This window comes from Scyliorhinus canicula, chromosome 9, assembly GCF_902713615.1.
Source record: "Scyliorhinus canicula chromosome 9, sScyCan1.1, whole genome shotgun sequence".
NCBI lineage: Eukaryota > Metazoa > Chordata > Chondrichthyes > Carcharhiniformes > Scyliorhinidae > Scyliorhinus > Scyliorhinus canicula.
This window is the reverse complement of record NC_052154.1, coordinates 34775815-34803413: the sequence shown is the minus strand read 5'-3', so window position 1 is coordinate 34803413 and position 27599 is coordinate 34775815. Positions and strand designations below refer to the sequence as shown.

General features: G+C 51.9%; 1 protein-coding gene across 2 annotated transcripts; it reads right to left on the bottom strand.

Moving 5' to 3' along the window:
• Positions 1-27599, bottom strand: LOC119971240 (thyrotropin-releasing hormone receptor-like). 2 transcript variants are annotated; one of them, XM_038806506.1, is made up of 3 exons: positions 27464-27599; positions 25581-26465; positions 1-2327 (listed from the first exon to the last, which is right to left on the bottom strand). In XM_038806506.1, the coding sequence occupies exons 2-3, from the start codon at positions 26367-26369 to the stop codon at positions 1905-1907; spliced, it is 1212 nt and encodes a 403-aa protein (XP_038662434.1). In that variant the 5' UTR covers positions 26370-26465; positions 27464-27599; the 3' UTR covers positions 1-1904. The 2 variants fall into 2 exon arrangements, with proteins under 2 accessions (XP_038662434.1, XP_038662435.1); XM_038806507.1 differs by lacking the exon at positions 27464-27599 and having other exon boundaries at positions 25581-26481.

Genomic DNA, 27599 nt, shown 5'->3' with positions numbered 1-27599 from the left:
TGCCAGCAATGCCCAGATCCCAAGAAAGATAAAATACTGGGCAGGATTCTCTGTTCCCCCGGCCGAATATTCTCGGTGGTGCACCATTCGCTGGTGGTGGGATTCTTGACTCCTGCCACTTGACAATGGGATTTCAAAATGAAGCTACCCCATGCCGCCAGGAACCTGTGAGCAGGGGTGTCCTGCCAGTGGGAAAAGAGAAGCCAAATGACTGGAAAATTCTGGCCAATGGATTCTAATATGGGTCCAAAGAGAACTACATTTAAACTGGAATTAAGTATACTAGGGCCTAAACTTTTTCATTGAAGGGTTTCAAAGCTCTTTTTTAAACCATCCACAGGCTCTAATTTCATGCACTTCCAATCACCATGGGAGATCCATTGAAGCCAATCTAAACCGAATGCATGTTTTCCTCAGATACTTGTTCCACACTGGAGAAATTGCTGGTGAAACTGCTGGAGAAATTGCTACCCCACTCCCTATAGCTGAATGGTTGTGATAGATAGGCAGACGAGGACATAGATTAAATCTGTGTCCCACCCCTGCACTCTATCTATTCTAGATGACGACCTGCATCAATTTCTTCATTTTCAAATGAGTAAACAGCAACACTATCAAGGAAGCAGCAAGAAACTGCAAATTTTAATGAGACCAATGCAGTTTATTTTATTTTTGTTGCTAAATGCAGTACATTTTAAATTGAGCTTCTATCTATTTTTGCAACCTGAGCCCCTGACCAGTTAGCTCCACATCTATAAAATTAGCTTTACTCTCAATCGAGCAAATTGGGAAAGTTTTCCCTCACAGTGTATATTCTATAATTAATAAAACTGTGTAATGAAGTCATTGGGGTGGAAATTGCCATGAGAAAGATATATTGCTGCCTGTTTTTGGGATGGTAAGTGGTTGCCAAAATAACCATTTTAAGGACAACAGTCTGCGTGCACCCTAAGGATACCTGAAAATAACACTGCTGCAGGTTGCTGACAGCTCCTATCGCCATCACTCACCCATCTGCCCCCATCAACTCCTGCTGACTCCACCAAGGGTTGCACCCACAAGGCCCCAAATTAATTTTCTGAACTGAGCGAGCTCACTGTGGAGGCACCAACAGCTGGACCTCAATTACTGAAATGAGACCTAGGGCCCTTGGGAGGTGGGCCTTGAACTTCCTGGTTTAGGGTATGGCTGCATGATTGAAGTAAATGTTGTGTCCAGACCCATCCATCCCATTTCAATGTGCCCGTCTGGGTCCAAGCCACTGCCTGCATCAAAGGAGGTGTAGCCAGGGGTGGAGATCTTTCAGGTTTGGTGCTCCCTCGGCCCTGGTCTGACAATCCTCCAGCAAGTCAGTGCACCCAGTGAGAAGATGTGCAAGAGCCTGCGGGACAGTGGAATTGACATTTGGGAAAAGAGACCCAAAGGTTTTGCCTAATTTCTTTGAATCGGCCCCATTCTTAAAGGAGTGTATGGGCATCGCCCATCCTGTTCTGAAGGCAACAAGCTTCGATTAGAATTGTGAACATATCCAACATCTATGGTCCTGAGATGCGACCCGAATGGTGCAGACACCTGACAGGATGTTTTAATACTGAGCCCAGAATGATGAGCAGGGTGAGGAGCAGAGGGTCCACGTCAGCTAACACTGGAAACAAAGGCTGCAGATTTTCAGGACAAGGCTGTTATGGCTTCAAACAGAAAATTGCAATACCACTCAGGAATTGAAATTGTGTCAGATGATTTGTAATTATGGAGAACAGTCCCAGTGGTATGCTGAACATGTTTTCATGGGCATCACTTATGTCGTCTAAATGTTTGACATAATCGTCGATTGATAGCCAGATAAAGTTTCTCCATTTTACTGTTCTACTTTGATTCAAATAATCTTACGTAAGGGTCTTATTCTAAACAACACTAAAGTACATCTGGCCTTTTGCCGCAGGTTTATTTTCTTCCATTTTACTGTTGGCAGCTTCCTCCTGCTGAGTTTGTTTCTTCCTTTGCTGCTTGCCATTAACTTCAGTGCTTCCATGGATCGGAGCTCGCCCTACACTGTAGTTGAGAGGAGTTGTGTACAAGGAACGTGGCTGAGTGCCGTCCCGGCCACAGTTGCACAGTTTTTTGAAAGCAGATCTGAATTTCTGGGACATTAGGTTGTAAATGACAGGGTTGACAGCACTGTTGGCATACACACACAGTCTGCAGAATAAAAGGAACCAGGCATTCTCATATTGCTTGTCTATGAAGGAATTGACCACAACTATTGTTCTGTAAGGCATCCAGAGTAAAGCAAACAGAATAACCACCACTGCCAGCATCTTAGTGACCTGCAAGGAATCACATCCATAAATTGTGTTGAGTCTTTTAGGTTATCTTTAATAAAATGTATTTTGCTTCAGGGACATCTTTTATTGCAAACCTTAGACTATTGTAACACAATTTGGTGATAATAATTTCATTTGAAAATAAACTGTTGCAAACATGATTTGGATGCATTTTAATACAATTTTGGCATTTGAAAGCTGAAAGATATATTGAAAAATGAAGTTATTTTCCATCCACCAACATTGATTAATCTGCTTTCCATATTTTATCTAACTATTCCTGGCCAGCATTCAATGTACAGGACTATCGAAAATGTCAGCAGCGGAATCTCTATTGGCATGTTTGGAGACAGAGAGGGCATTTAATCAGATCAGAATGTGGTGTGTGAGCACCCCGCTGTCTTCCTACCCCCACCTCAATTAAGTCCCATGCAGGAAGGCCCATGGTCAACCTTCCTGCCCTGCTGCCAATTGAGGCCCTTAAGTGGGAAATTAATGGCCATTTAAGTGTCTCATCCCACTGTCTCTGGTATTAACCCAGCAGCAGGGGGTAAGATGCCATGTGGTGGGCAAGACAAATATACCTGTGTGAGCTGCTTGTCATTTTCTGGAGGATGAATCCCTCCTTCAAAGGCACTCTGGCTGATCGAGAGACCTGGCATTGGGAACGAAGTGGAAACCCATTGATACCCCTGCCATCATTGCCAATACTCCCTTTATCCCCCCACCCGTTATTACTTACCTGTGACCTGGGTTTCTCTGTGATCCTGGGCCTGTGTTGGATGTCTTTCCTACAGCAGCCATCATCTCCCCCTGTGGCGCTGTAGTGCATAAAATCCACAGGCCTCTGATTGGCTGGCAGCTTTCGGTAGGCAGGACCTCCATTCACAAGGGTCTGATCACAGGCAAAGGTCTGTGCTGGATTCCCCACTGGCTGGTTGGCTGGTTGTTTGGTGGTGGGTCTTTCACAAAGGTGGCAGCCCGGGTCCCTCGCTGGCTCCCCAGTCAGCAGACAAGATCCCTGTCGCCTTCACAAGATTCCATCCCATCTCTTTAATATTTTTTTCCTCTTCCATTTTCTTCCATATCTCAAGCCACATATGACGTCAGCCTAAGAGAGCCAGCAAGTAGCCTACTCTCGGACTTTAGCAGTGAGACGTTGCATAAAGCTACTAGCTAAACTGCAACAATAACCCAAACTTCTATCTTCTTGATATATAGCCAGAATGATACAACGTAAGTCCCAGGTTTTCTGAAACATGGGTTTGACTACACTTGGAGTACTGTGTACAATTCTGGTCATTAAACTATAATGGGACATCAAGGAGGAGAAATCTGTTCAGGTAGCGCTGTCTACTCCCTGGAAATCAATATAAGTCTTGTTGCAACTATGTTGGTCCATGGTTCATATGCTTTAACACATAATTTTTGGTTATAGGAATTAAAATTAACTGTATCAAGTGTGATTAATGCAATTAAGGCATGTTTGAAGACTATTACTTATAAAAGCTTAGGTTTATGTTGGCTTTTTAATAATAATCTTTATTGTCACAAGTAGGCTTGCATTAACACTGCAAAGAAGATACTGTGAAAAGCCCCTAGTCGCCACATTCCGGCACCTGTTCGGGTACACAGAGGGAGAATTCAGAATGTCCAAATTACCTAACAGTGGGCTGGATTCTCCTTTTACGGCCGAATATTTGGCGCGAAACGGCCACCGATTCTCCATTGGCCTGGGGCTAGCAGGAAGTCAGTGCAGAGCACCCGACTGTAGCTGCCGATATGGCCCAGAGAATTGCCAGGTCACGCCGTGCTGTGCAACATGGCGCCAACCACCAGCTGCGCCATGTCCTGAGGCCGTCGATACGGCATGCGGCGTACTCCTAAAGTACGCCGCTTTGGAGGGGGTGGAGCATCACAAAAGCACGCCGCCCTCGATTTCTTCGGAAATGGGTTTCTACAGACGATCGCCGAACGCAATTTTGCCGTTGCCGTTGGCGACGGGAGAATCCTGCCTCATGGCTTTTGGGACTTGTGGGAGGAAACCGGAGCACCCGGAGGAAACCCATGCAGACACCGGGAGAACTTGCAGACTCCGCACCAACAGAAACCCATGTCGGGAATCAAACCTGGGACCTTGGCACTGTGAAACAACAGTGCGGTTAACAGCTAAAAAGGGAAGTTCATAAAACAGCGGGTGAGCTTACTTAGCTAATGAACTGGAGATGTGACATCTGAAATGCTTGCAACAAGAGCATTCCAGAGAGATCTTTTTATTTTGAGAGTTAGAACTAAATTAGGGCAGCACGGTAGCATTGTGGATAGCACAATCGCTTCACAGCTCCAGGGTCCCAGGTTCGATTCCAGCTTGGGTCACTGTCTGTGCGGAGTCTGCGCATCCTCCCCGTGTGTGCGTGGGTTTCCTCCGGGTGCTCCGGTTTCCTCCCACAGTCCAAAGATGCGCAGGTTAGGTGGATCGGCCATGATAAATTGCCCTTAGTGTCCAAAATTGCCCTTAGTGTTGGGTGGGGTTACTGGGTTATGGGGGTAGGGTGGAGGTGTTAACCTTGGGTAGGGTGCTCTTTCCAGGAGCCGGTGCAGACTCGATGGGCCGAATGGCCTCCTTCTGCACTGTAAATTCTATGATAAATTCTATGATCCGTGATCTAGTTTAAAAGCATTTAATGAACTCTGAAAAGGTGTAAATCCCATTTACTTCATCAGGTCAAAGAAGAAATTGTAAATGAGGGGACATTTGAGGACAAATTTGACTTAACTATTTTATACAGAGGAGTGTAAAATTCATCAAATCTGTAAAGAGGCTCCATTTGTGTTTCAGGTCCATTCAATCTAGAAACAACTATTTATGGGATATCAGATTGTACCTTCCAACGTCCTTCAAGCCAGTCTCCTGAGCTCCATCTATGCAAACTCTAGAAGTCCACCCCTTACATTCTAGTCCATACAAGGTCTAACACCCCATTCTCCCAATCTACAGTAGCCTCTTTTATGCCGGTAATGGTACATTTCAACTGCCTCTTCTTGGGGTGGTAAAGGTCCCATTGCCAAACTGGAAGAAGGACAGGGCGGGGGGGAGGAGGTTCGTGGCTGGTATTTATCTATCAATTACTACCACCAAACCAGATAAACACTCATTTAAATGTGGGACTTCAGTGTGTATTATTTTTGACAAATAATCACTCTTGTTATGCAGATAATACAGGGAAGAAAATGATGCTAAAAACAGCAAAGCGATAAATGGAAATGAAACCCTGTTTTTGGTGGTTTTGATTGAGGGTCAAATGTTGCCCAGGAACCTTGGAGAGTTCTGTTTCCCTCCTTTGAACAGTGCCATAGGATATTTTAACATAGAGTCTGACAGGGCCTAATGTAATGTATCCTCTAGTATAGCAGTGAAATGAGAAGCTTAAGAAAATTCGATTTTTTAAAGAAATAGTACTGGAGACATAAATATGACCAAAGCCCAACAAGTCCCCCGGATCTCACTCTGTCCATCCTAAGGTTCCAAAGATCTTCCCTAAATTCTAGTAAAGTCCCCATGGATGGCAAGGTAGAACATGTCATCTCAATGTTCAGGGAAGGAGGGAGAGATAAATGATGAACAATAGGCCAGTGAGCCTGATATTAGTAGTAGGGAAAATGCTGGAATCTATTGCTAGGTATGTGGTAACAGGCCGGTTGGATAATCATAATATGATTGCCATGATGTGGAGATGCCGGCGTTGGACTGGGGTGAGCACAGTAAGAAGCCTTACAAACCAGGTTAAAGTCCAACAGGTTTGTTTCAAACGCTAGCTTTCAGAGCACTGCTCCTTTATGTGAGGAAGCTAGTGTTGGAAACAAACCTGTTGGACTTTAACTTGGTGTTGTAAGACTTCTTACCAATAATATGATTGGGCAGAGTTGACATGGACTTATGAAAGGGAAATTGTGTTTGATAAATCTTTTGGAGCTTTTGGTAATTAGCAGGAAAGAAAAGATGAACCAGTGGATGTAATGGCTTCAAATTTTCAAAAAGCATTCAATAATGTGCCACATAAGAGGTTATTACACAAAATGAGGGCAAATAGGAAATACTATATTAGCTTTGATTGAGGGTTAGTTAATGAACATAAACCAGGGGATAGGAATAAACCAGCGGATAGGAATAAACAGGTTATCTGTGGGTTGGCAGGCTGTAATTAATATGGTGCTGCAAGAATGATTGCTTAGACTGCAGCCTTTTATCATCTACATCATAACTTAGATGAAAGGATTGAATGTAATGTATTCAAATTTGCAGGTAATGCAAAGTTAGGTGGGAAAGAAAGCTGTGAGGAGCCAACAAAGCGGCAGCAAAAGGATAGAGACAGGTTAAGTGAAAGGGCAAAAATGTGGCCAATATAACGTGAAAAAATTTGGCAGCACGGTAGCATGGTGGTTAGCATAAATGCTTCACAACTCCAGGGTCCCAGGTTCGGTTCCAGGCTGGGTCACTGTCTGTACGGAGTCTGCACGTCCTCCCCGTGTGTGCGTGCGTTTCCTCCGGGTGCTCCGGTTTCCTCCCACAGTCCAAAGATGTGCGGGTTAGGTGGATTGGCCAGGCTAAATTGCCCATAGTGACCTAAAAAGTAAGATTAAGGGGGGGTTGTTGGGTTACGGGTATAGGGTGGATACGTGGGTTTGAGTAGGGTGATCATTGCTCGGCACAACATCGAGGGCCGAAGGGCCTGTTCTGTGCTGTACTGTTCTAAATTCTAAATTTGATAGAAAAGCAGAATATTTATTAAATTACCAGAGACTGGGAAATGTTGATATTCAGAGGGGCCTTGGTATCCATGCACATGAATCACAGGAAGTTAACATAAAGGTACTGTGGTGAATGTATTATGCCAATAATCCACCATTGTATTTGTATCTGTGCTATGCTGTTGCCCTTGTGGGCTGCTCCTATGGGCCATTGTATGGCATTATCCATCGGGGAACATGTATGGGCTCCGCCCATGGCTCCTCCCCTTGAAGGAAGGTATAAAGAGCAGTTGACCTGTAGGTGGTTCTCAGTATTGGATCGGTCGCACGCAGGCACTGTTCTAAGTTGATTAAAGCCACGGTTTACTTCTACTCTTGTCTCGAGTGAATTGATGGTCGCATCAGGTACAACAAGCAATTAGGAAGGCAACTGTCACATTCATTTTTATTACAAAGAAATTGGAGTATAAGAATAAAAAAGTCTAACTGCAATTCTGTAGTGCCTTGCTGAGACCTGGGGTACTGTGGACATTTTTGATCTCCTTACCTAAGGAAAGATATACATGCCTTAGAGAGTGTAATGAAGGTTCACTCGGCTGATTCCTGGTATGAAATGACCTCCCTATGTGTAGAGATTGAATAGACTAGACGTTCATTCTCTAGGATGTAGCAGAATAAAGGGTGACCTCATTGAAAGGTATAAAACGATTCAGTGACTTGACAAGGTTGATGTTGGGACGATATTTCCCCTGGCTTGGGAGTCTAAAACTGGGGGTCATAGCCTCTGGATAAAGGGTCAGCTAATTAGGACTGAGATGAAGATAATTGTTTTTTACTTAAAGGGTTGTGAAATTTTGGAATTCTCTACCCCAGAGAGCAGTAAATGTTCTGTCATTGAGAAAATTCAAGTCAGGGGCTGATAGATGTTTGGATCTAACAGGAATCAAGTGATGTAGGGATAGTGCTGGACGTATGGCTGAGATAGTAGATAAGAACTTGTCTTGTTAAATGGTGAAGATGGCTCAAAGGGTCAAATGATCAACCACCGCTTAGATTTCTTATGAAATTCATAAAATATGAGTTCAAGTTGTGAAAGCAGCTTGAACCATGACTTAACTCAAGAGGTGAAAGTACCACCAATGTGAACCAAGCTGACTCTGATTGTATTATCAAAGGTATTTAGAGAATGTGTTTATTGCCTTTTGCCACAAATGTCTGAATAGTATTAGGTGCTGCCCCTCAATACACAAGTAAGAAATGTTGAATTTCACAGTAGCAACAATCATGTTTTGATAGGCACCAAAATTCACCCAAAAGCTTGGAATTTGACGTAAGAATGAAAAAGGAAAGATTTTCGCCCTTGTTCAGTTGGAGAGTATCCATCGCTGAATAGAGATTAAATAACACCCAACAAAAAGCTAAAAATTCCAAACCCACGAAGGACACTTTCAGGTTTACAACAACAACTTGCACTAATATGGTGCCTATCAGTAATAAAACATCCCAAGGAGTTTCACAGTCGCATTATCAAATAAAGGGTGCGATTCTCCAGCCTTGTTTCACTCAAGCGAGAGCGCAATGAGGCCTAGGAATAGTGGGAGGCCGAAAACGAGAACCACGCCGGGCGCCAAACCATTCGCGATGCAACTGGCCTGTTCCTGTGGGCAAAATCAGGATCTCACCGTAGTGTGGCAAGAAACCAATTATCACCACTTAATCCCTATTTCCATACAATTAACGGGAGCCACCCCGTATTCAGCAGCCTCCCCAACAAGCAGTCACGATGGCGCCAGTTTTGGAAAACGTGAACCTGGCGGATCGGCTGCTGTGAGGAGCTGAGGAAATGACAGCCATCTTCGCTCACAGGCAATGAGCCCGGGGGCACTGGACATGCTGCCCCGATGCTCGAGGAGGGGTAGGGGTAGGCCTCCATGGGGGGGGGGGGGGGGGGGGGGGGGGGGGGCTGGAGGTATTGGTGGGCGGGGGGGGGGGCAGATGTCTGCGAGTCCGGTATGCCAACCCCTGGACAATGTGTTCCCATTCTGGGGGAACACTTGCCCCTGCCTGTCTGCCTCACTGACCATCCATAACTCCCACTGACTGTGGAGGCCTTTGGCCTAGCTGCTGAAGGCTATTGCTAATAGGGAATTGGCAACTGTGGTTACATCCCAAGTGGACCCCTGTGGTTGGGTGGGCCATGAAGCATTTGGGGCTTATTGCCTAGCACCCCAATCACACCTTGATGCATGGACACTGTGCTTGAACACTGTGGGAGGCAGCACCACAGATGCAGCAGCCAAACTTCAATCACCCAGGGGATGGGCCCCAGCCCCCAAGCACATGTCCGTGACCGGATGTGCATGGGCAGGGTGTCTCGGACAGGCTGTGTGCGTGTGTGGGGGGGGGGGGGGGGGGGGGGGGGGGGGGGCATATCTGGGGGGATGAGGCATGGGATTGGTGGTTGGCCCACATCACAAAACAAAGAGCCAGAGGCATCATACTGGTTGTGGTGAGGGCATTCAATGTTCTTCGTACAAGTGTACGCCATTGCCCCATTCCCAATGATGCCGGCCCACCCCACTATCCCCACCCCCCAATCCCCCTGCAAACCCCCCAACATCCCACAACACCTCCTCCCCCCAATGCAGACACCACTCCTTACCCCCCCCCCCCCCCACCTACTTCCAGAGGGACCTGCAGCATGTGTCGGTGGCACATGCACAGCCGTGCCGCCCTATTCCAGGTGCATCAACTGTGGATTTCCCGGAGCTCTCCTCTGAGGTGGTCTCATGGGAGGCAGGAGAGGGAGCCACCCGGGATGGGCCGGCGCTGTCAGCTGGAGAACCTGCGGGAGAATGAACATGTGGTCAGTGGGAGGGATGGGTCAGTCTGTATGGCATTAACAACTCATGTTTGGCAGGTCCTCCGAGTGGGGCCCGGTGGGTCCTCACCTCTGTGGCGTGCGCCAACCTCCACACTGTCCTCGGCCACCTCCGTAACCTCCAGAGACCATTACTCAAAAGTTGTGAGGATTCTTATGTCCGTCACCCCTCCGCCAGTCTGAGCCGTCTCGCATCGATTGTGGGAGAGCTTCTCCTGCGGAGACACAGAGAGGGCATCGTCAGCCGCACGTGCAGTTCACGTCGGTTGGCAGGAGGGGGGGGGGGGGGTGAAGGGACGGTTAGGATGAAGGGAGGTTGGGGCAGAAGGAAGGGGGATGAAGGGAGGGGGGTGAAGGGTGGTTTGGGGAGCAAATAGAAGGTTGGGAGTGGCTCGTCGCATGGGGGGGCGCAGGAGGGTTTTCGGGGTTGGGAGAGTGGTGTCAACTCACCTATGCTGCCCGGTATAGTTCATTAACCTTTTGCGGCCCTGGAGGTCAGTCCCGCCTGGTCATGCTTCTCGAGCTGATAGTCACTGCCACTTCGTCCCAGGTGATCCTTAAAATCAAGGCACTCCATAACTGGGTGTAGATTGACACGCATTTCTGTGCTGGGTGAATGGGTCTTGGTGTAGTTTAGGAAATCATAGAATTTACAGTGCAGAAGGAGGCCATTCGGCCCATCGAGACTGCACCGGCTCTTGGAATGAGCACCCTACTCGAGGTCAACAGCTGCTCCCTATCCCCATAACCCAGTAACCCCACCCAACACTAAGGGCAATTTTGGACACTAAGGGCAATTTATCATGGCCAGTGCACCTAACCTGCACATCGTTGGAGTGTGGGAGGAAACCAGAGCACCCGGAAGAAACCCACGCACACACGGGGAGAACGTGCAGACTCCGCACAGACAGTGACCCAGCCGGGAATCGAACCTGGGACCCTGGAGCTGTGAAGCATTTGTGCTATCCACAATGCTACCGTGCATTGCTATGGGCAGCAAGGTTTTAAATGACTAGTTCAAATTTACGGATGGAGGAATGTGGGAGCCTGACCAGGAGCACATTAGGATAGGCGAGTCTAGTGGTACCAGAAGCATGAATGAAAGTTTCTGGATCAGGTGAGCTGAGGCAGAAGCAGGGATTGGCAATGTTACAGAGGTGGAAATCTGCAGTTTTAGTGATGCCAAAGATAAATGATCAGTTACCCATATAACACTAAGTTTGCAAACAGTCTGATTCCACCTCAGACAATTCCCATGGAAATGGATGGTGCAGGTAGCTCGGGAATTCTGTGGAGTGGATTGTGGGATTCTCCATTTTACAAAAACTAAGGGGTGGATTCTCTGATTTTGAGGCTATGCCTGGAGCATGTGTTTAGTCTTCCCACCAAAAAGTCGGCGCATCCCGCGTTGATGCTCCGCCCGGTAGGGGGCTAGCAGCCGCACCACATAAAGCCCTTACCTGCAAATACAGACGGAGAATTGCCGGGTCCGTTGCTGCGCATGGGCACGATGACGATCTGCAGCGGTCACGCCGTACAACATCGCACCCGCCGCACGCAGACCTGGCCTGCCAGATAGTGCCCTCTGTAACCCCCCTGGACCACCCCCCGGCAATCCCTCCAGCCCCCGCCGCAGCCCACCCCCCCCCAACCCGGCCAGCGGAATGGCTCTCTCCCCGCACGGCCCCCCCCAACTGTGGCGGCGCTGAACACAGTCCGCAGCTGCAACGCGAGGTTGACGAAACCTCAGAGCACAAGTGATCCACGTCGTCGGGAAGTCGGCCCATCGGGGGCGGAGCATCGGGGGAGGGCCTTCAGATGATGTCCTGACGTCGTCATAACGGTGTGCGGCGTACTCAGCAATGACGCCATTTTGGAGGGGGCAGAGCATCTGAAAAATGGCGCCACCCTTAATTTCGGCATCAAAAGGAATTCTCTGGTCAATCGCCGAACGTGATGTTGCGTCGGCAATTGGAGAATCCTGTCCTACGTGTTGATGCCGACGCAGGATTCATGGACTTCCATGACAGCAAAATTGGCGCCGCACCTGGATCAATTCAGTAACCATTGAGGGGCTAGCACCGGCGCCACGTGGAACACAATTGAGGGGCTAGCACCGGCGCCACGTGGAACACAATTGAGGGGCTAGCACCGGTGCCATGTGGAACACAATTGAGGGGCTAGCACCAGCGCCACGTGCAACACAATTGAGGGGCTAGCACCGGCGCCACGTGGAACACAATTGAGGGGCTAGCACCGGCGCCACGTGCAACACAATTGAGGGGCTAGCACCGGCGCCACGTGGAACACAATTGAGGGGCTAGCACCGGCACCACGTGGAACACAATTGAGGGGCTAGCACCGGCACCACGTGGAACACAATTGAGGGGCTAGCACCGGCGCCACGTGGAACACAATTGAGGGGCTAGCACCGGCGCCACGTGGAACACAATTGAGGGGCTAGCACCGGCACCACGTGGAACACAATTGAGGGGCTAGCACCGGCGCCACGTGGAACACAATTGAGGGGCTAGCACCGGCGCCACGTGCAACACAATTGAGGGGCTAGCACCGGCACCACGTGGAACACAATTGAGGGGCTAGCACCGGCACCACGTGGAACACAATTGATTCCAATGAGAAACTGTGGGATTCGCCGGATTCGCAATTGACACTCGGAAGGCTGACAAGCTGCAGCCACAATTCGCGATGCTCTGCCCCTCCAAAGTGGCGTACTCGCCGACTACGCCGCGCCACTTTGGAGGGCAGAGGGGGTGATAAATGTGTGGGGGTAGGACAGGACGGTCAACCAACCGGTGGCCAGGCCCATGCCCACCCACTGGTGGCCAGGCCCATGCCCACCCTGGCCCTCCTCGCCGGACGAGGCCTGGCGTAGATCTTCCTCCTCCAGCAGGTTGCCTCTCTGCTGCGCAATGTTGCAGGCTACCACAATGTGGGAGATCCTTCTAGTGCTATGCCGAAGGACCTTCAGAATGTTCCAGGCACCTGAACCATATCTTCAGGACGCCAATGGACCGCCCGATCACGTCCCTGGTCACGTCATTGGTGTCGTTGTAGTGGGTTTCCGCGTTTGTCTGTGGCCTCCGGATAGACGTCATCAGCCATGGCTGCAGTGGGTAACCCCTGTTGCCCAGGAGCCAACCCCTCAGCTGCCTTGAAGGTGCGGGGTACCCTCGGGTATGATGTATTGCACCGTCCGGGTATACAGGCCCTACCTAATGGCACGGATGCACCTTTGCATGGAGCTCTGTGAGATCCCAGACAGGTCCCCTGGAAGGATCCCGTTGCAGAGAGATCAGGGTGACCGTCATCTTGACGGCCGGAGCACCTGGACCCAATGCCCTCCCCCATACCCCGCGGTTCCAGGTGCAGCAGAGATATCACATGGTCCCCCTGTTCAGCCAGAGTCTTCAGCAACAGTCAGTCCGGCAGGTCCTTAAATGACAGGCGCTGCCAGTAAACACGAGGCCTGATGGAGCGCTGCCATCCACCTCCTCCTCGGCCTGTTGGATGGTTAGCTCTCTTCTTCACCAGCTGGCCCCTGCTCCTCTGGAGCAGGATTGTTCTGCAGGGCCCTACCCCACCAGCTCCTGATCGTACAGCTTCATTGCATCCGTCAGGGTTGTGGAGGCCAGGCAGATGTCAACCATTCCTGGTTGGATACCGAAATCCATTCTCTGTAGGGGGTGAAAGGCAGACATGTTAGCATGGCGGTCCCCCTCCCCTCCGGTCCCCACCCCAGGCAGTCTCTTGGACATGTCGCCCTCTGCACCGCACCCCTGGCCCCGTCAGTGCCTAGCACCAGAGATCCTCTGACCCCAGCACCCATCCCTGACGGCAGGCGTACTGGTGGCTGGTGCTACCCATGCCAGCGGTATGCTGAGCGCCCCCTGACCTACACCCTCCCGTGGGCATCTCACTTGGGTGGGCTGCATGGTGTCTCACCAGACGGGTGGAGCCTAGTTGTGGGGCGGGGGGAATACAATCTGTGGGCTCCTTGGGGGGCGGGGTGGGGTGGGGGTGTGTAGCCTTGGGGGGGGGGGGGGGGGGGGTGGGACCATAAGGCTGGTGGCGCTATGCGCAACTGCAGGCCCTGGTGGGCGATCAGTGGGGGTGTGCTGCAAGCTGGGTGCCTTGCAGGCCGCAGCAATGGCGTCCGTACCTGGACACTCCATCCCCTGGCCGCCCCTCGCTACTCTCCCCAGCCCTGGTAGTTTCTTCCCCCCCACCTCCAGCCAGCAAAGGACTGGCAGCCCAGAACTGTGGGCGCGATTCTCCGACCCCACGCCGGTGCAGAGAATAGTGGGCCACGCGGATCTTTCACGCGACGCCGGTCTGACACGCTCCCGCTATTCTCCCAAACGCGCAAATTGTTCAAATCGCATTTCCCGCTAAAAACCCCGGCAAATCCCCCGATACGGCCAAAATGCCGACTATTCGGCCCCCCGCTATTCTCCGGCCCGGATGGGCCGAAGTCCCGACGTCGTGACGCATGGTCAGGACGCCGGCAATCACACCTGCTTTTAAAAGTCGTCAGACAGCACGACTGGCAGACGAGGGGAGCGAGGTGGTGAGCGGACCACCGGAGTCTGGGCAAACCGGGGAAGGCATCCCCGAGAATGCAGCGACCAGTGGGAGGGGAGGGGGGGGGGGGGGGGGGGAGGGGAGGGAGTGGGAGGGAGGGAGGGAGAGGGAGAGAGGGAGGGAGAGGGAGGGAGAGGGAGGGGGAGGGAGGGAGAGAGAGGGAGAGACGGAGGGAGAGGGAGGGGGAGGGAGGGAGGAGGGAGGGGGGGGAGGGAAAGGGGAAGAGAGGGAGGGAGGGAGGGAGGGAGAGGGAGAGAGTGAGAGAGAGGGAGAGAGAGGGAGAGAGAGGGAGGGGAGGGGGAGGGAGAGGGGGAGAGAGGGAGGGAGAGGGAGGGGGGAGAGAGAGGGAGAAGGAGGGGGGAGTGGGGAGGGAGGGAGGGAGGGAGAAAGAGAGAGAGGGAGGGGCGGGGGGAGGGAGAGGGGGAGAGGGAGGGAGAGGGAGGGGGGGAGTGGGGGAGGGAGGGAGGGAGAGAGGGGAGAGAGAGGGAGAGAGAGGGAGGGGAGGGGGAGGGAGAGGGGGAGAGGAGGGAGGGAGAGGGAGGGGGAGAGAGAGGGAGAGGGAGGGAGGGGAGAGAGGGGGAGAGAGGGAGAGTGAGGGAGAGAGGGGGAGAGGGAGGGAGGGAGTGACTCGTCCACCCTGGGTTATAAAATGTCAGCCGCCCTGACGGTCACGAGGACACGGCCGCTGGTTGCCCTGTGGCTTACGGCCACAGGGCACTGAGGCACCGGTGAGGAGGACGTAGTTAACTGCCCGTTGGATGCAGAAAGTGACCAGGGGTTAGGCTGGCCGCGTGTCAGCAGCGCGACCAAGCCACCGGGACACACAGGTATCCCGTGGCACGCGGCTGCCGAGGTGTCGAGTGACCTCCGTCTAACATGTCGTTTCTCTGCCCACCACCACCCTTCTGTAGGTTAGCACAATGTCTGCGAACAGAACGGCTATGTTCTGCGCAGTGGTTGGGGCCGCTGCACTGCATTTGGAGATGCAGCAGCATCCACAGCCACAACCCGCAGTGGATGCAGGGCCAGCTGCAGCAGCAGAGGGAAGGGCCGAGGAGTTGCCAGTCGTCGAGCAGCATGGGGGGGAGGAGGAGGAGGAGAGAGTGAGGGAGCAGCCACGGCGCCAGAGGCGACGACCAAGGCCGAGGGTGTACGGTGTCCGGATCTCTTTCCTAACAATGACGGACATCACCTGCAGGAGGAGACTCCGGCTGCGTAGGCGGACGGTGATACATATCTGTCACCTCGTGGCGCACCTCGCCCCACGTGGAACGGGGGGAGGACACGCGATCCCGGTTGCCGTCAAGGTGATGGTCGTCTTAACTTCTATGCTACCGGCTCCTTCCAGTCTCCGAGCGGGGACGTCTCCGGGATCTCCCAGGCATCGGTGCACAGGTGCATCCGGGATGTGACCGACGCCCTCTAAGCCATCGCGGATCGCTACATCACCTTTCCCGAGGACCGAGCAATTCAATATTCACGAGTTCGTGGCTTTGCCAACGTGGCCGGGATACCGATGGTGCAGGGGGCAATCGATTGTGTTCACGTACCCATGCGCCCGCCTGCAGGGGACAGGGACGTGTTCACAAACAGGAGGGGGACATACTCCATGAATATCCAGGTGGTATGCGACCCCCACATGAGGATCATGCACGTGTGTGCAAGGTTCCCAGGGAGTGTGCATGACTCCTACATACTGGCGCAGTCGTACATCCCTGCAATGTTTGAGGGGCGTCCTCCCCCGGCTGAGGGGCTGGTTGCTGGGCGACAGGGGTTATCCGCTGAGGTCTTGGCTGATGACGCCTATACGGAGGCCTCAGACCAACGCGGAAACCCGATACAATGAGGCCCATGCAGCAACTAGGGGTGTGGTGGAGGGCTGCCTTGGCCTCCTGAAGATGGGATTCAGGTGCTTGGACGTCTCCGGAGGTGCCCTGCAGTACCAGCCCGACAGGGTCGCTCGCATTGTCGTGGTCTGCTGTGCGCTGCACAACATCGCGATGCAGATGGGAGATGCCCTGGTGGAGGAGGTGGAGGGAGAAGCCAGTGGCAGTGGTGCCAGCACAGAGGAGGAGGAGGAGGAGGAGGAGGTTGGTGGAGTGGCGGGTGCAGCACGCAGACACGAGCTGGCTGCTGGTGATGCCCAGAAGGCTGCACGACGGATCCGGCGAGGACGGCGGGTACGCGATGCCTTGGTGGCAGCCAGATTCACGCGCCGCGTGCGATGGCACCGCTGAACACCAACACTAACACCTGCATCGCCAGTCGCGCAGAGGGTCAACACACAACTGCCACCCCCCCACCCGCACCCCCGCTCTGCATACACTGCTCCAGTTCTACATCACCCTTACCACTGGGGTCAGACGGTATGGCACAACATTGATGGCTGTGTCAGTGGGTGTGATCAGTGCCATGTGGAATGGTGACAGCCCGCTCTGCGATGAGCTGTGAGCTCAGAATCGTTAGAGAGAGTCTGACCCATGGCAATAGCTGAACCATCCATCTCGGTGGTCGCTGAGTTCGTCAGGGACACTCCATCACGTGCCCGCGTGGGGTAGCTGTGGGAGGGGGTGGGGGGGAAGGGACTGCACACCCGGCACCAAAGTTTCAACGCTCGTCAACCCCAGCGACACTCGGTCACCATCACGATCCCCGTGGCAACGGTAAAATCACACAGTCTTACAAGTTAGGTGCAACAGTGAGTTTAATGGTTAACATTATTTACAGATGTCCTAGCCCCTACAACTAATCTGTACCCTTCATCCCTGCCAACTTACTATGTGTCCCTCTTCGTTGCCTTGCGGACCTACCACTACGTCTAAGTGATTCCCCAGATGATACAGCAGGAGTGGAGGAGGACTGTTGCGAATCGCCCCCTTCGACAGGTCTCCCCGTTGGGAGACCGTTTCCTGGGGCGACCCGGCCTTGATGGGCCAGGCTGCTCTGCGGGCGTTTCGGATGACGTGGTGCCACCCTGCTCTGCCTGCTGCCCACCCGATGCACCAGGGATGGGACGGGGGGAGGCCGAGAATTCGGGGACGTCCCGTGATGGAGTTAATGGGACGGGCCCCGAAACCTCCTCCTCCCTCGGGGAGCCCGGTGGCCCCCGAGCCTCACTTTTGGACGGAGGTGCGAGCGGGGAGGTGCCTCGTCGCCCCACCGACACCTGGCGCTGCCAGTCCCGGAGGCCTGCAACGGTCTCCGTGGGGGGGGGGGGGGGGGGTGTCCAGTGGGCAGAGTGTGAAGGGGACAGATGGGGGGGGGGGTGTCATGCTGGGTTGTCTCACTTGGTTCAGCACCTCCAACCTCGCCTTGCGCGACCTCCCGGGTGCCAGGTCCCCCAGCAAGGTCCAGTGCCCTCTGCTCGAACGTAGTCAGGGAGTGGAAAATGGGCGAACCCCCTCTAGTCCTGTTGCGCTCCAGGTTATTGTGAGCAGTCTTGTCCTGTTGGGGGGGGGGGGGAGTAGATAGATCATCAATTCGGCAGGTATCATCAGGGCATTCGCATATTGGCAAAGGTTGGGGGGTAAAGTTGGAACTAAACCATGGCATCTCTCCAGGGGGTCGCAGCGCTCAGGTGGGTCTGTGACTACTTGGTTAACCACCCTCCACTCACTCTGCCCCCCTTGCCCTCCCCCTCGTGCCGGGGAGGGGGGGGAGGTGGGTGATTAAGTACATGGGGGGGGGGATTGTTGTGACCCGGGGGCACCCTCTTGGCACTTACCCTAGCAGCCCTGATGAGGTTGTGCAGTTTTTTGCGGCACTGCTCCCCAGACCGAGGGGTCTGCCCCACAGCACTCACTGCAGTGCCCACCTCACGCCAGGCCTGTCGCACAACGCGCACAGGGTGGCGATGCCCTCTTCTAGGGCAGATGATGCTCCTCCTCTGCTGAACCTCATCTAAGAGGGTCTCGACGTCTTGCTCTCCGAACCTCGGGGCGGCCCTCCATGGCTCACTCATCCTCTCCTCTTTTTCTGTTGTTCTGGCCGCTCTCTTCTGATGCGTGATTCTCCGCCTGATTGTGCTTCGTGATTCCGGCGTCGCTGGATGGAGAATCCCGCCCAAAGGGCTTCTGCATCACAATATTTAGTTGAAGGAAATTTCTGCTCATTGAACTATTGGAAGTCGGACGTGCAGAGACAGTTGCTGCACTTACAATATAGACACATGTATATACAGATTATAATCCGGTGTGAATCACATTCACCACCAGGGGGAGTAGCTCTGGGAATGCTCGAGAATTGTACGGGGCTTCTCCCTTGGCTCCGCCCAGGACTCCTCCCCCTGGAGCTGCTGTATAAAGATCAGTGCCACATGGTCAGACGGCCAGTTCACCGAAAGTTCAATGGCTAACAGGCTGGCTCTGTTGTGAGTATATTAAAACCGCTATTCTAATCCTACAAGCACATGTCCGTAGAATTGTTGGTTCCAACAATTTAATATACTCAGGAAACAGTCGAGGAAATCATGGAAGCAGCCCTCAAGCCCGGACGCCTAGAACTCGACCCACAGGATGCAGAGGCTAAGGAAATTTTTTCCCACTGGCTACCTGACAGAAGCCAGCACCGCCGGAACAACGGAGGAACAAAAACTCAGCCTACTGCATGCAAGGGTAAGCCACAGAATCTCCACACAGCTGAATCCGGCCGGTTCTTACACCGCAGCGCTGGCAATATTAGACAAGATATTAGACAAAATGCTAATATGCACGCCACGTGTTTAGGACTCGCCGTCAGCGGCCTACAGAAACGCTAGCCGAGTTTGTAAGGGAATTGAACAATCTTTCCAATGACTGTAATTATCAAGCCGTTACCGCGGCTGAACATAGGGAGCTTGCTGTGCGGGACGTTTTCGTGGCGGGCCTTAGGTCTAACTATGTGCGCCAAAGACTGCTAGAAAAGGGGGCCCAGGACTTAGACACTACTGTGGAGGCTGCTACCACTATGGAAGTTTCCTTCCTCAGCCTCACCTCGTTTCCCGCGGACCCCGCGACCTCATCGTGGACCCCCGACCAACAACTCCCCCAGGCCTGTGCCGCACGGCCCCCCAGCTACCGCGCTGCAAAAGCCAGTTACTCTGCTGCCCCAGCCAGTTACTCTGCTGCCCCAGCCAGCTACTCAGCTGCTCCAGCCTGCCATTTCTGTGGCCAAAGCCAGCACCCGCGGCAGCACTGCCCAGCCCGTAACGCGACCTGCAGCAGCTGCGGGCCAAAAGGACACTATGCCAGAGTGTGTCTGGCAAAGAAAGCCCCAGCCTCTAACCCTCCCAAGGCTCAAAGCACTCGTTCCCTGAATTCACAGGCCTGCAGGCCCCGAAATGCTGCAGCCTGTATGCCGACTCCGCCGCCACCCGACATGTGCGACTCATGGGGGCGGCCATCTTGGCAATCCTCCTCCATGCGGCCGGCCATGTGCGACTCATGGGGGAAGCCATCTTGGCAATCCTCCTCCATGCGGCCGGCCATGTGCGACTCATGGGGGCGGCCATCTTGGGATCCACCACCTTCAAACTCTGAAACTCACCTCGACGACTACGAACTCAGAGGGCAGTCATCACGGGGCCACTCCAGCACAGCTGATCGAGCCGCCGACTACCCGCAACTCAGCGCAGTCACCCTGGATCAATCCCGCCCCAAGCACCTACAAAGTTCGATGGCGGAGGTCCAGGTCAACGGGTACAGCACGCCATGCCTCTTTGACTCCGGGAGCACTGAGAGCTTTATACATCCAGAGCTGGTAAGACGCTGTTCGCTTTCTATTTTTCCGGTGAGCCAAACTATCGCCCTTGCTTCGGGCTCCCACTCAGTCCAAATCCAAGGACGCACTGTTGCTACACTCACAATTCGAGGCACTAGTTATTCTAAATTTAAACTTTATGTCCTGCCCGACCTCTGCGTGCCACTCTTATTAGGCCTGGATTTCCAGTGCAGCCTCAAGAGCCTCACCCTCAGCTTCGGCGGGCCCCTGCCCCCACTCACTATCTGCAGCCTAACCACGCTGCGCATCTCCCCCCCTCCGCTCTTCGCCAATCTCACTCCAGATTGCAAACCAGTAGCTACTCGCAGCAGGCGATACAGCCTACAGGATAGGGTCTTTATCCGATCGGAGATCCGACGGCTGCTCAGTGAGGGGATCATAGAGGCCAGTAATAGTCCCTGGAGAGCTCAGGTGGTGGTCGTCAAGACCGGGGAAAAATTCCGCATGGTCGTCGACTATAGCCAGACCATAAATCGCTTTACGCTCCTAGACGTGTATCCCCTCCCCAGAATTGCAGGCATGGTTAATCAGATCACCCAATATCGGCTATTTTCCACGATGGATCTGAAGTCTGCATACCACCAGCTCCCAATCCACCCGGAGGACCGCCACTACACGGCATTCGAGGCCCATGGCCGCCTCTTCCATTTCCTCCGGGTCCCTTTCGGCGTCACTAACGGGGTTTCGGTGTTCCAACGAGCAATGGACCAAATGGTAGACCAGTACGGGCTGTGGGCCACGTTTCCGTATCTGGACAATGTTACCATCTGCGGCTATGACCAGCAGGACCACGACGCCAACCTCCACCGTTTTCTCCAAACGGCACAGAAATTAAATCTCACTTATAACAAGGAGAAATGCGTTTTCCGCACAAACAGACTGGCCATCCTCGGCTACATCATGGTGAACGGAGTCCTGGGCCCAGACCCGGACCGGACTCTTAGAGCTCCCCCTCCCTCATTGCCCCAAGGCCCTCAAACGGTGCTTGGGGTTCTTCTCATACTACGCCCAGTGGGTCCTTCAATATGCGGACAAAGCCCGCCCACTCTTTAAGGCCACACGATTTCCCCTGTCAGCTGAGACGCACCAGGCCTTCAGCTGCATCAAGGAGGATATCGCCAAAGCAGCCATGCGGGCGGTGGATGAATCGACTCCCTTTCAGGTTGAGAGCGACGCCTCAGAAGTAGCTCTAGCAGCCACTTTAAATCAGGCAGGGAGGCCCGTTGCATTTTTCTCCCGTACCCTAGCCACTTCAGAACTCCAATACTCCTCAGTCGAGAAGGAAGCACAAGCCATCGTGGAGGCTGTTCGTCACTGGAGGCACTACCTCGCAGGTAGGAGGTTCACCCTCATCACCAACCAACAATCGGTTGCCTTTATGTTTGACAACTCGCAAAGGGGTAAAATAAAAAATGATAAAATCCTTCGGTGGAGGATCGAACTCTCCACCTATAGTTACGATATTAAATATCGACCGGGGAAGCTCAACGAGCCCTCGGATGCCCTATCCCGCGGGACATGCGCCAGCGCGCAGATCAGCCGTCTGAAAGCCATCCACGTTGACCTCTGCCACCCAGGGTCACCCGGCTCGCCCACTACATCAGAGCCCGAAACCTGCCTTTCTCCAACGAGGAGGTAAAAGCGGTCACCAGGGACTGCCCGATCTGTGCAGAGTGCAAACCGCACTTCTATAGACCAGACAGGGCCCACCTGGTCAAGGCTTCTAGGCCCTTTGAACGCCTTGCGATCGATTTCAAAGGGCCACTCCCCTCCACTAACAAGAAGATTTATTCCCTCAACATCATCGACGAGTTCTCCCGATTCCCTTTTTGCCATTCCATGCCCCGATATGACCTCCCACACAGTCATTAGGGCCCTGCATAGTGTCTTCACCCTGTTCGGTTTCCCCAGCTACGTGCACAGCGACCGGGGTTCGTCCTTTATGAGCGACGAGCTGCGTCAGTACCTGCTCGACAAGGGCATCGCCTCGAGCAGGACTACCAGCTATAACCCCAGGGGGAACGGGCAGGTGGAGAGGGAGAACGTGACGGTCTGGAAGACCGTCCTACTGACCCTCCGGTCTAGAAAACTCCAAGTCTCCCAATGGCAAGAAGTCCTCCCAGACGCGCTCCACGCAAACAAATCCCTCCTCTGTACAGCTACAAATCAAACCCCTCACGAGCGACTCTTCATTTTCTCTAGGGGCACTACCACGGGAGTCTCACTTCCGGCGTGGCTGAGGACACCAGGCCCTGTCCTCCTGAGGAAGCACGTCAGGGGGCACAAAACTGACCCCCTTGTTGAAAAGGTGCGCCTCCTCCATTCCAACCCCCAGTACGCATTTGTGGAGTTCCCAGATGGTCGCCAGGACACAGTATCCCTTCGGGACCTGGCACCCGCTGGATCCAGCCCCCCCCCTACCCCCGCTGAGGAACCCCTTACCCCGTTCCCTATGCTGCCGCCCACTCGCGCCCCCGATTCCGCAAGATCACCCCACCGGTTCCACGCGCCAGAACCAGCCCACCCCCAGTCTCCAGTCGAGCCAGAGGTGTATAAAGTTCGGACGAGACCCGTCCCGGAGTCTGCCATCGTACCCCAGCTCTCAACCCCACCCAGCCACCGCAAGAGGCTGCAACCCCGGTGCTCCGCAGATCAAAAAGAACAATTCATCCACCGGACAGACTAACTCTGTGAGCCACCACCCCCGCTGGACTTGATGTTTTTCACAGGGGGTGAATGTGGTGAATGTGATTCACACCGGATTTTAATCTGTATATACATGTGCCTATATTGTAAGTGCAGTTGCACTACCTGACCACCAGGGAGAGTAGCTCTTGGAATGCTCGAGAATTGTACTGGACTTCGCCCTTGGCTCCGCCCAGGACTCCTCCCCCTGGAGCTGCTGTATAAAGATCAGTGCCACATGGTCAGCCGGCCAGTTCACCAAAAGTTCAATGGCTAACAGGCTGGCTCTGTTGTGAGTATATTAAAACCACTATTCTAATCCTACAAGCACGTGTCTGTAGAATTGTTGGTTCCAACAGTGACGATTTCAGATATTTGTAGAAAATTGTGCTGTTTTTGGATTATGTCACCCAGGGGTTAGGATTATTGGGACCATTAGGAGAAAGAAATGGAGCAGGAGAGGCAACTGAATGGAAGATCTTGATATATGTGACAAAAAGTCCATGAGGTCGTCACACTTGTTGTTGGAATGAAGGTGGAGGAGGCATGCGAGGACGGTTTAGGGAGATGGTTTGTGGTGAAAAAGAGAAGCCACCATTACACTCCGGCAAGATCTTTGAATAGGAAGCAGTTTCAGTGATGGACATCGGGATCCAATAATGCTTTGACAGGTCCAGCCAGATCTGGCAATGGATGATTAAGCTAGTTTCTCTGCCAAAGAAATTCAAATCTGCATCCCTATTCTTAAGGGAGCAGAGCTAAGGGATGGGGGAGAGGGGAATGGGGCTGAATGACTAGGATGAGACAGTGTAATGGTTTTAATGGGGTCAAAGGTGGTGGAGAAGGTGCGATTTAACAGGTCAGTTGTTGCAGGAACGTCTTGTGGGCTAAAGGCCTGGTAGTTGGGAATTGGAAAGTGCAGAGGGAAGTGCCTTGCAGGAGTGTTTTTCCAGAGAGAAGTGGGGCTGGGAGGGGAAGAAGTGTGTGGAAAGTAATATAAGGAAGTTATCAGAGGTTACCTTATCAGTGTTATTTACAATGAGAACCACAAGGCCACATGAGATTGCAAGATTGAGGAGGGGACAGTAAATATGCAAGGCAAGGTTTATGGAGGAAGTGAGAGCAGTGATTCGGAGGAAAGAGTGCAAGAAGAGTTGAGGCGGAGGTTAAATTCACCACAGTGAGAAGCTGTCTGGTGCAGAGGGTGAGAAAGGAAAGTGGAGAGATACCTGTGTGAAACCCAGCGTGATACTTTAAAAAAATTTGGAGTACCCAATTATATTTTTCTGATTTAGGGGCAATTTAGCGTGGCCAGTCCACCTTCCATGCACATCTTTGGGTTGTGGGGGTGAAACTCACGCAGACACAGGGAGAATGTGCAAACTCCACATGGACAGTGACCCAGGGCTGGGATTCGAACCCGGGTCCTCAGTGCTGCAGTAGGCTGATCGGCTCAGTAGGCTGCAGTGCTAACCACCGTGCCGCGTGCCGCCCTCCGAGCGTGATACTTAGGTGAGTGTTGAAAAACGAGAATCTTGAGTCATGGGACAAAGGGAGGTGGTCAAAGAAAGAAATTGCCAGAGGTTAAGGTGTGATTTAAAAATTGGGCGGAATTCTCCGCTCCCCACGTGGCGTGGGAGAATTGTGGGAGGGCCTCCCGACATTTTTTACGCCCCCCCTGGTGCCCCTGCGATTCTCTCCCCCGCCCCGGGAAAAATCGGTGCTCGCCGTTTTTCACGGCGAACGGCGATTCTCCGAGCCGATGGGCCGAGCGGCTGGCCCTTCACGCCCATTTCACCACGGCAGCAACCACACCTGGTCGCTGCATTCGTGAAACAGGTGCCAGATGCCCGTTTGGGGCATCCAGGGGCCCGATTGGGACGGGAGCGCTGCGACTGTGCTCCGGAGGGGACAGGCCCGTGATCGGTGCCCACCGATCGTCGGGCCTGCGTCTAAAATGGATGCACTCTTTCCCCTCCGCCGCCTGGCAAGATCAAGCCGCCACGTCTTGCCGGACGGCGGTGGAGAAAGACGGCACCGCGCATGCGCGCCGTTCGGGCGTCATTTCCGGCAGCCAAGGTCGCCGGGAACGATGGAGGCCCGCTCCTAGCCCCCCGGGTGGGGGTGAATTAGGTGCGGGGAGCGGGCTCCAAGGCCATCGTGAACCTCGGCCACCAGCGGAGAATTCCGCCCAAGGGCTGCACCATCACCGTAGCAGTTTGAGTGAGACATTAAATGGAAAATAAAGCCAGGCTGAGAAGCTTCAATAAGGAGAAATGTTCCTTACTGCATTGAAGGAAAAAGATGATGCCCCACGATCCTTGTTCCACAATGGCTGACAAGCTTCCCTTCCCTTGCATGACAAGATGTCCCCTAATTTAGCCCCCAGGGACAAATACATCCATGAGCTGCTCTTTATTCTCTTTTTATTTTCCACTGAATGTCTAATTTCTTTCTTTACTTTGTATCCAGCCTATCTTCAGCAGCCTCTCTTCATTAAAATGGTTAACCCTGGTTTTCCAGATTAATAACAAAATTCTAAACTGAGTCCAGTTAATTTCGCTAGGACATGGCATTACCTGTTTTCTGGATGAGATGGCCCCCTTGCTGGTCCGGCTGGAAGACTGTGAGCTGTTACTTTCTGTCCCGGGACGCTCCCTCCAACGCTCCGTTCCTGTCTCAGCTTGATTTGGAAGGGGACTGAGGAAGAGGACCCGCCCAATCAGACCGTACAGTACTGTGGCCACAATCAGGGGTATCACATAGAAGATGGTGAAATCAATGAAGTAGATGGGCAAATATAGATTCCTGGAGACTTTGTAGCCGCATTCAGCATTCTGCCTGCTATTGATGTTGATATCCACCAAGAAAAACCACAACATGCAATAGAAGGAGGTAATTACCCATAGAAATGCTAGGATTTTCTTAGCTCTGGAGACAGTGCAGATGGACTGGGCTTTGATTGGATGGCAGATAGCGATGTATCTTTCCACAGTGAATGCTGTGATGGAACACGATGACACATTAATGCCCAAGTATTGGAGGTAGGTAATACCCAGGCAGCCTGCATGCCCATAGATCCATTCCTCAATCAGACTGTCGGAAATATTGGGTAACCCTGCAGCTACCAGGACCATCAGGTCAGCCACTGCAAGACTGACCAGGTAACAGTTGGTTGGGGTTCTCATGTGTCTGGCAGTCAGAACCACCAGGACCACCATAATATTCCCGATGATTCCAGTTCCACAAATGGCCAACACCAACAGCACTGAGGCAGCCTTGTATTCTATGGATTTGTAAATCAGGTCTGTCCCAGCAGAAGCCAGGGAGATATTAGTGGGGGTGAGAAATCTGCTCACGTTTTTCATAGTGGAAAAAGAAGTCTCTCTTTCTCAAGGTTAAGAGGAGATAAAGGGTTTAACTTGGACGATGATGTTTCTGTAGCCCCACTGAGTGTGTATGTGCTGAAAAATAAGCAGTTCCCATTATTTACACTCAATATATTCTGTTCAAAATTCCATCATTAATATACAGACAGCATAGCAAAAGTGTTCACTTATTCAGCACAAACCGATTACATAACCCTTGAAAATTGAAAAAAAGTTCAAAAAGCATATGCTTACTTTCCTGAAAATATCTTGAAAAATGATTGCTTCATGAATATCTAAAGATGGACTTCATTTAAAAAAATAGAGAACTTTCAAAGATTTGTTCAAATGTAATGCTTTTGTAATCTATTTTAAAATATAACCCTGCCTGTAGCATTCTTCTTTTATTACAAAAATGCATCAAATGGTAAAATATGTGATAAACATATTTATTTTGTTACTATATAATAGTCCTGAAATTTACAAACTCATACATTCACTCAGCTGTTTACATCCCTTGGCATTTTTAATGCAATTTTTCCCTTCTTGAATATTACTTGTAGATTTTAGTTTCTAATAATAAAAGGTTACTAAACTATTAATACAAGCATCCATAGTGTGTTATTCATTCAAAATAGCAACTTTAGCATACAGTCTCACATAAGCACCTCACATATAATTAACAATTAATTGGAATATCTTTAAAACAAAAAAGAAATGAAACGGATTAGCTAAAGGTAGCCAACATCTCGGATTATCAACTTCCCTTCATGCTGTGAGACATTTGAAAAAATTATCCATACCCCTATTGGCAACTGTCTTCCTTTTTGTTTCTCCAGCAATACAGTTAATATTTCAATTAAGCGATTCAGGAATGTAATCGGTTTAATTAACAGAGTTTAAATTTTCAAATTGTAAAATATATTCATTTCATGTTTTTGAAAGCTTCGTTAGTCAGCCTTTAATTTACTGTAAGCATTTTGCAATGAACATTTTATTTTTTAGGTTTTTGTAATAGAAGATTCTTGCCAGTTTTGCCTACTTTCAAACTTGCACTTTTTCCAAAATTAATAGTTTTCTAAGTAATAGCATACCTTAAAATAAGATCCACTGCATTGGTAACAGTTGCTTTCTGAAAAGATTTGTGTGCATATCCTTGATTTCTGTACCTGGTGAGGCAGGGTTTTATGGAGAAAGACTGCAGAGCCCCCTGTAGAAGTCTTGTTACTA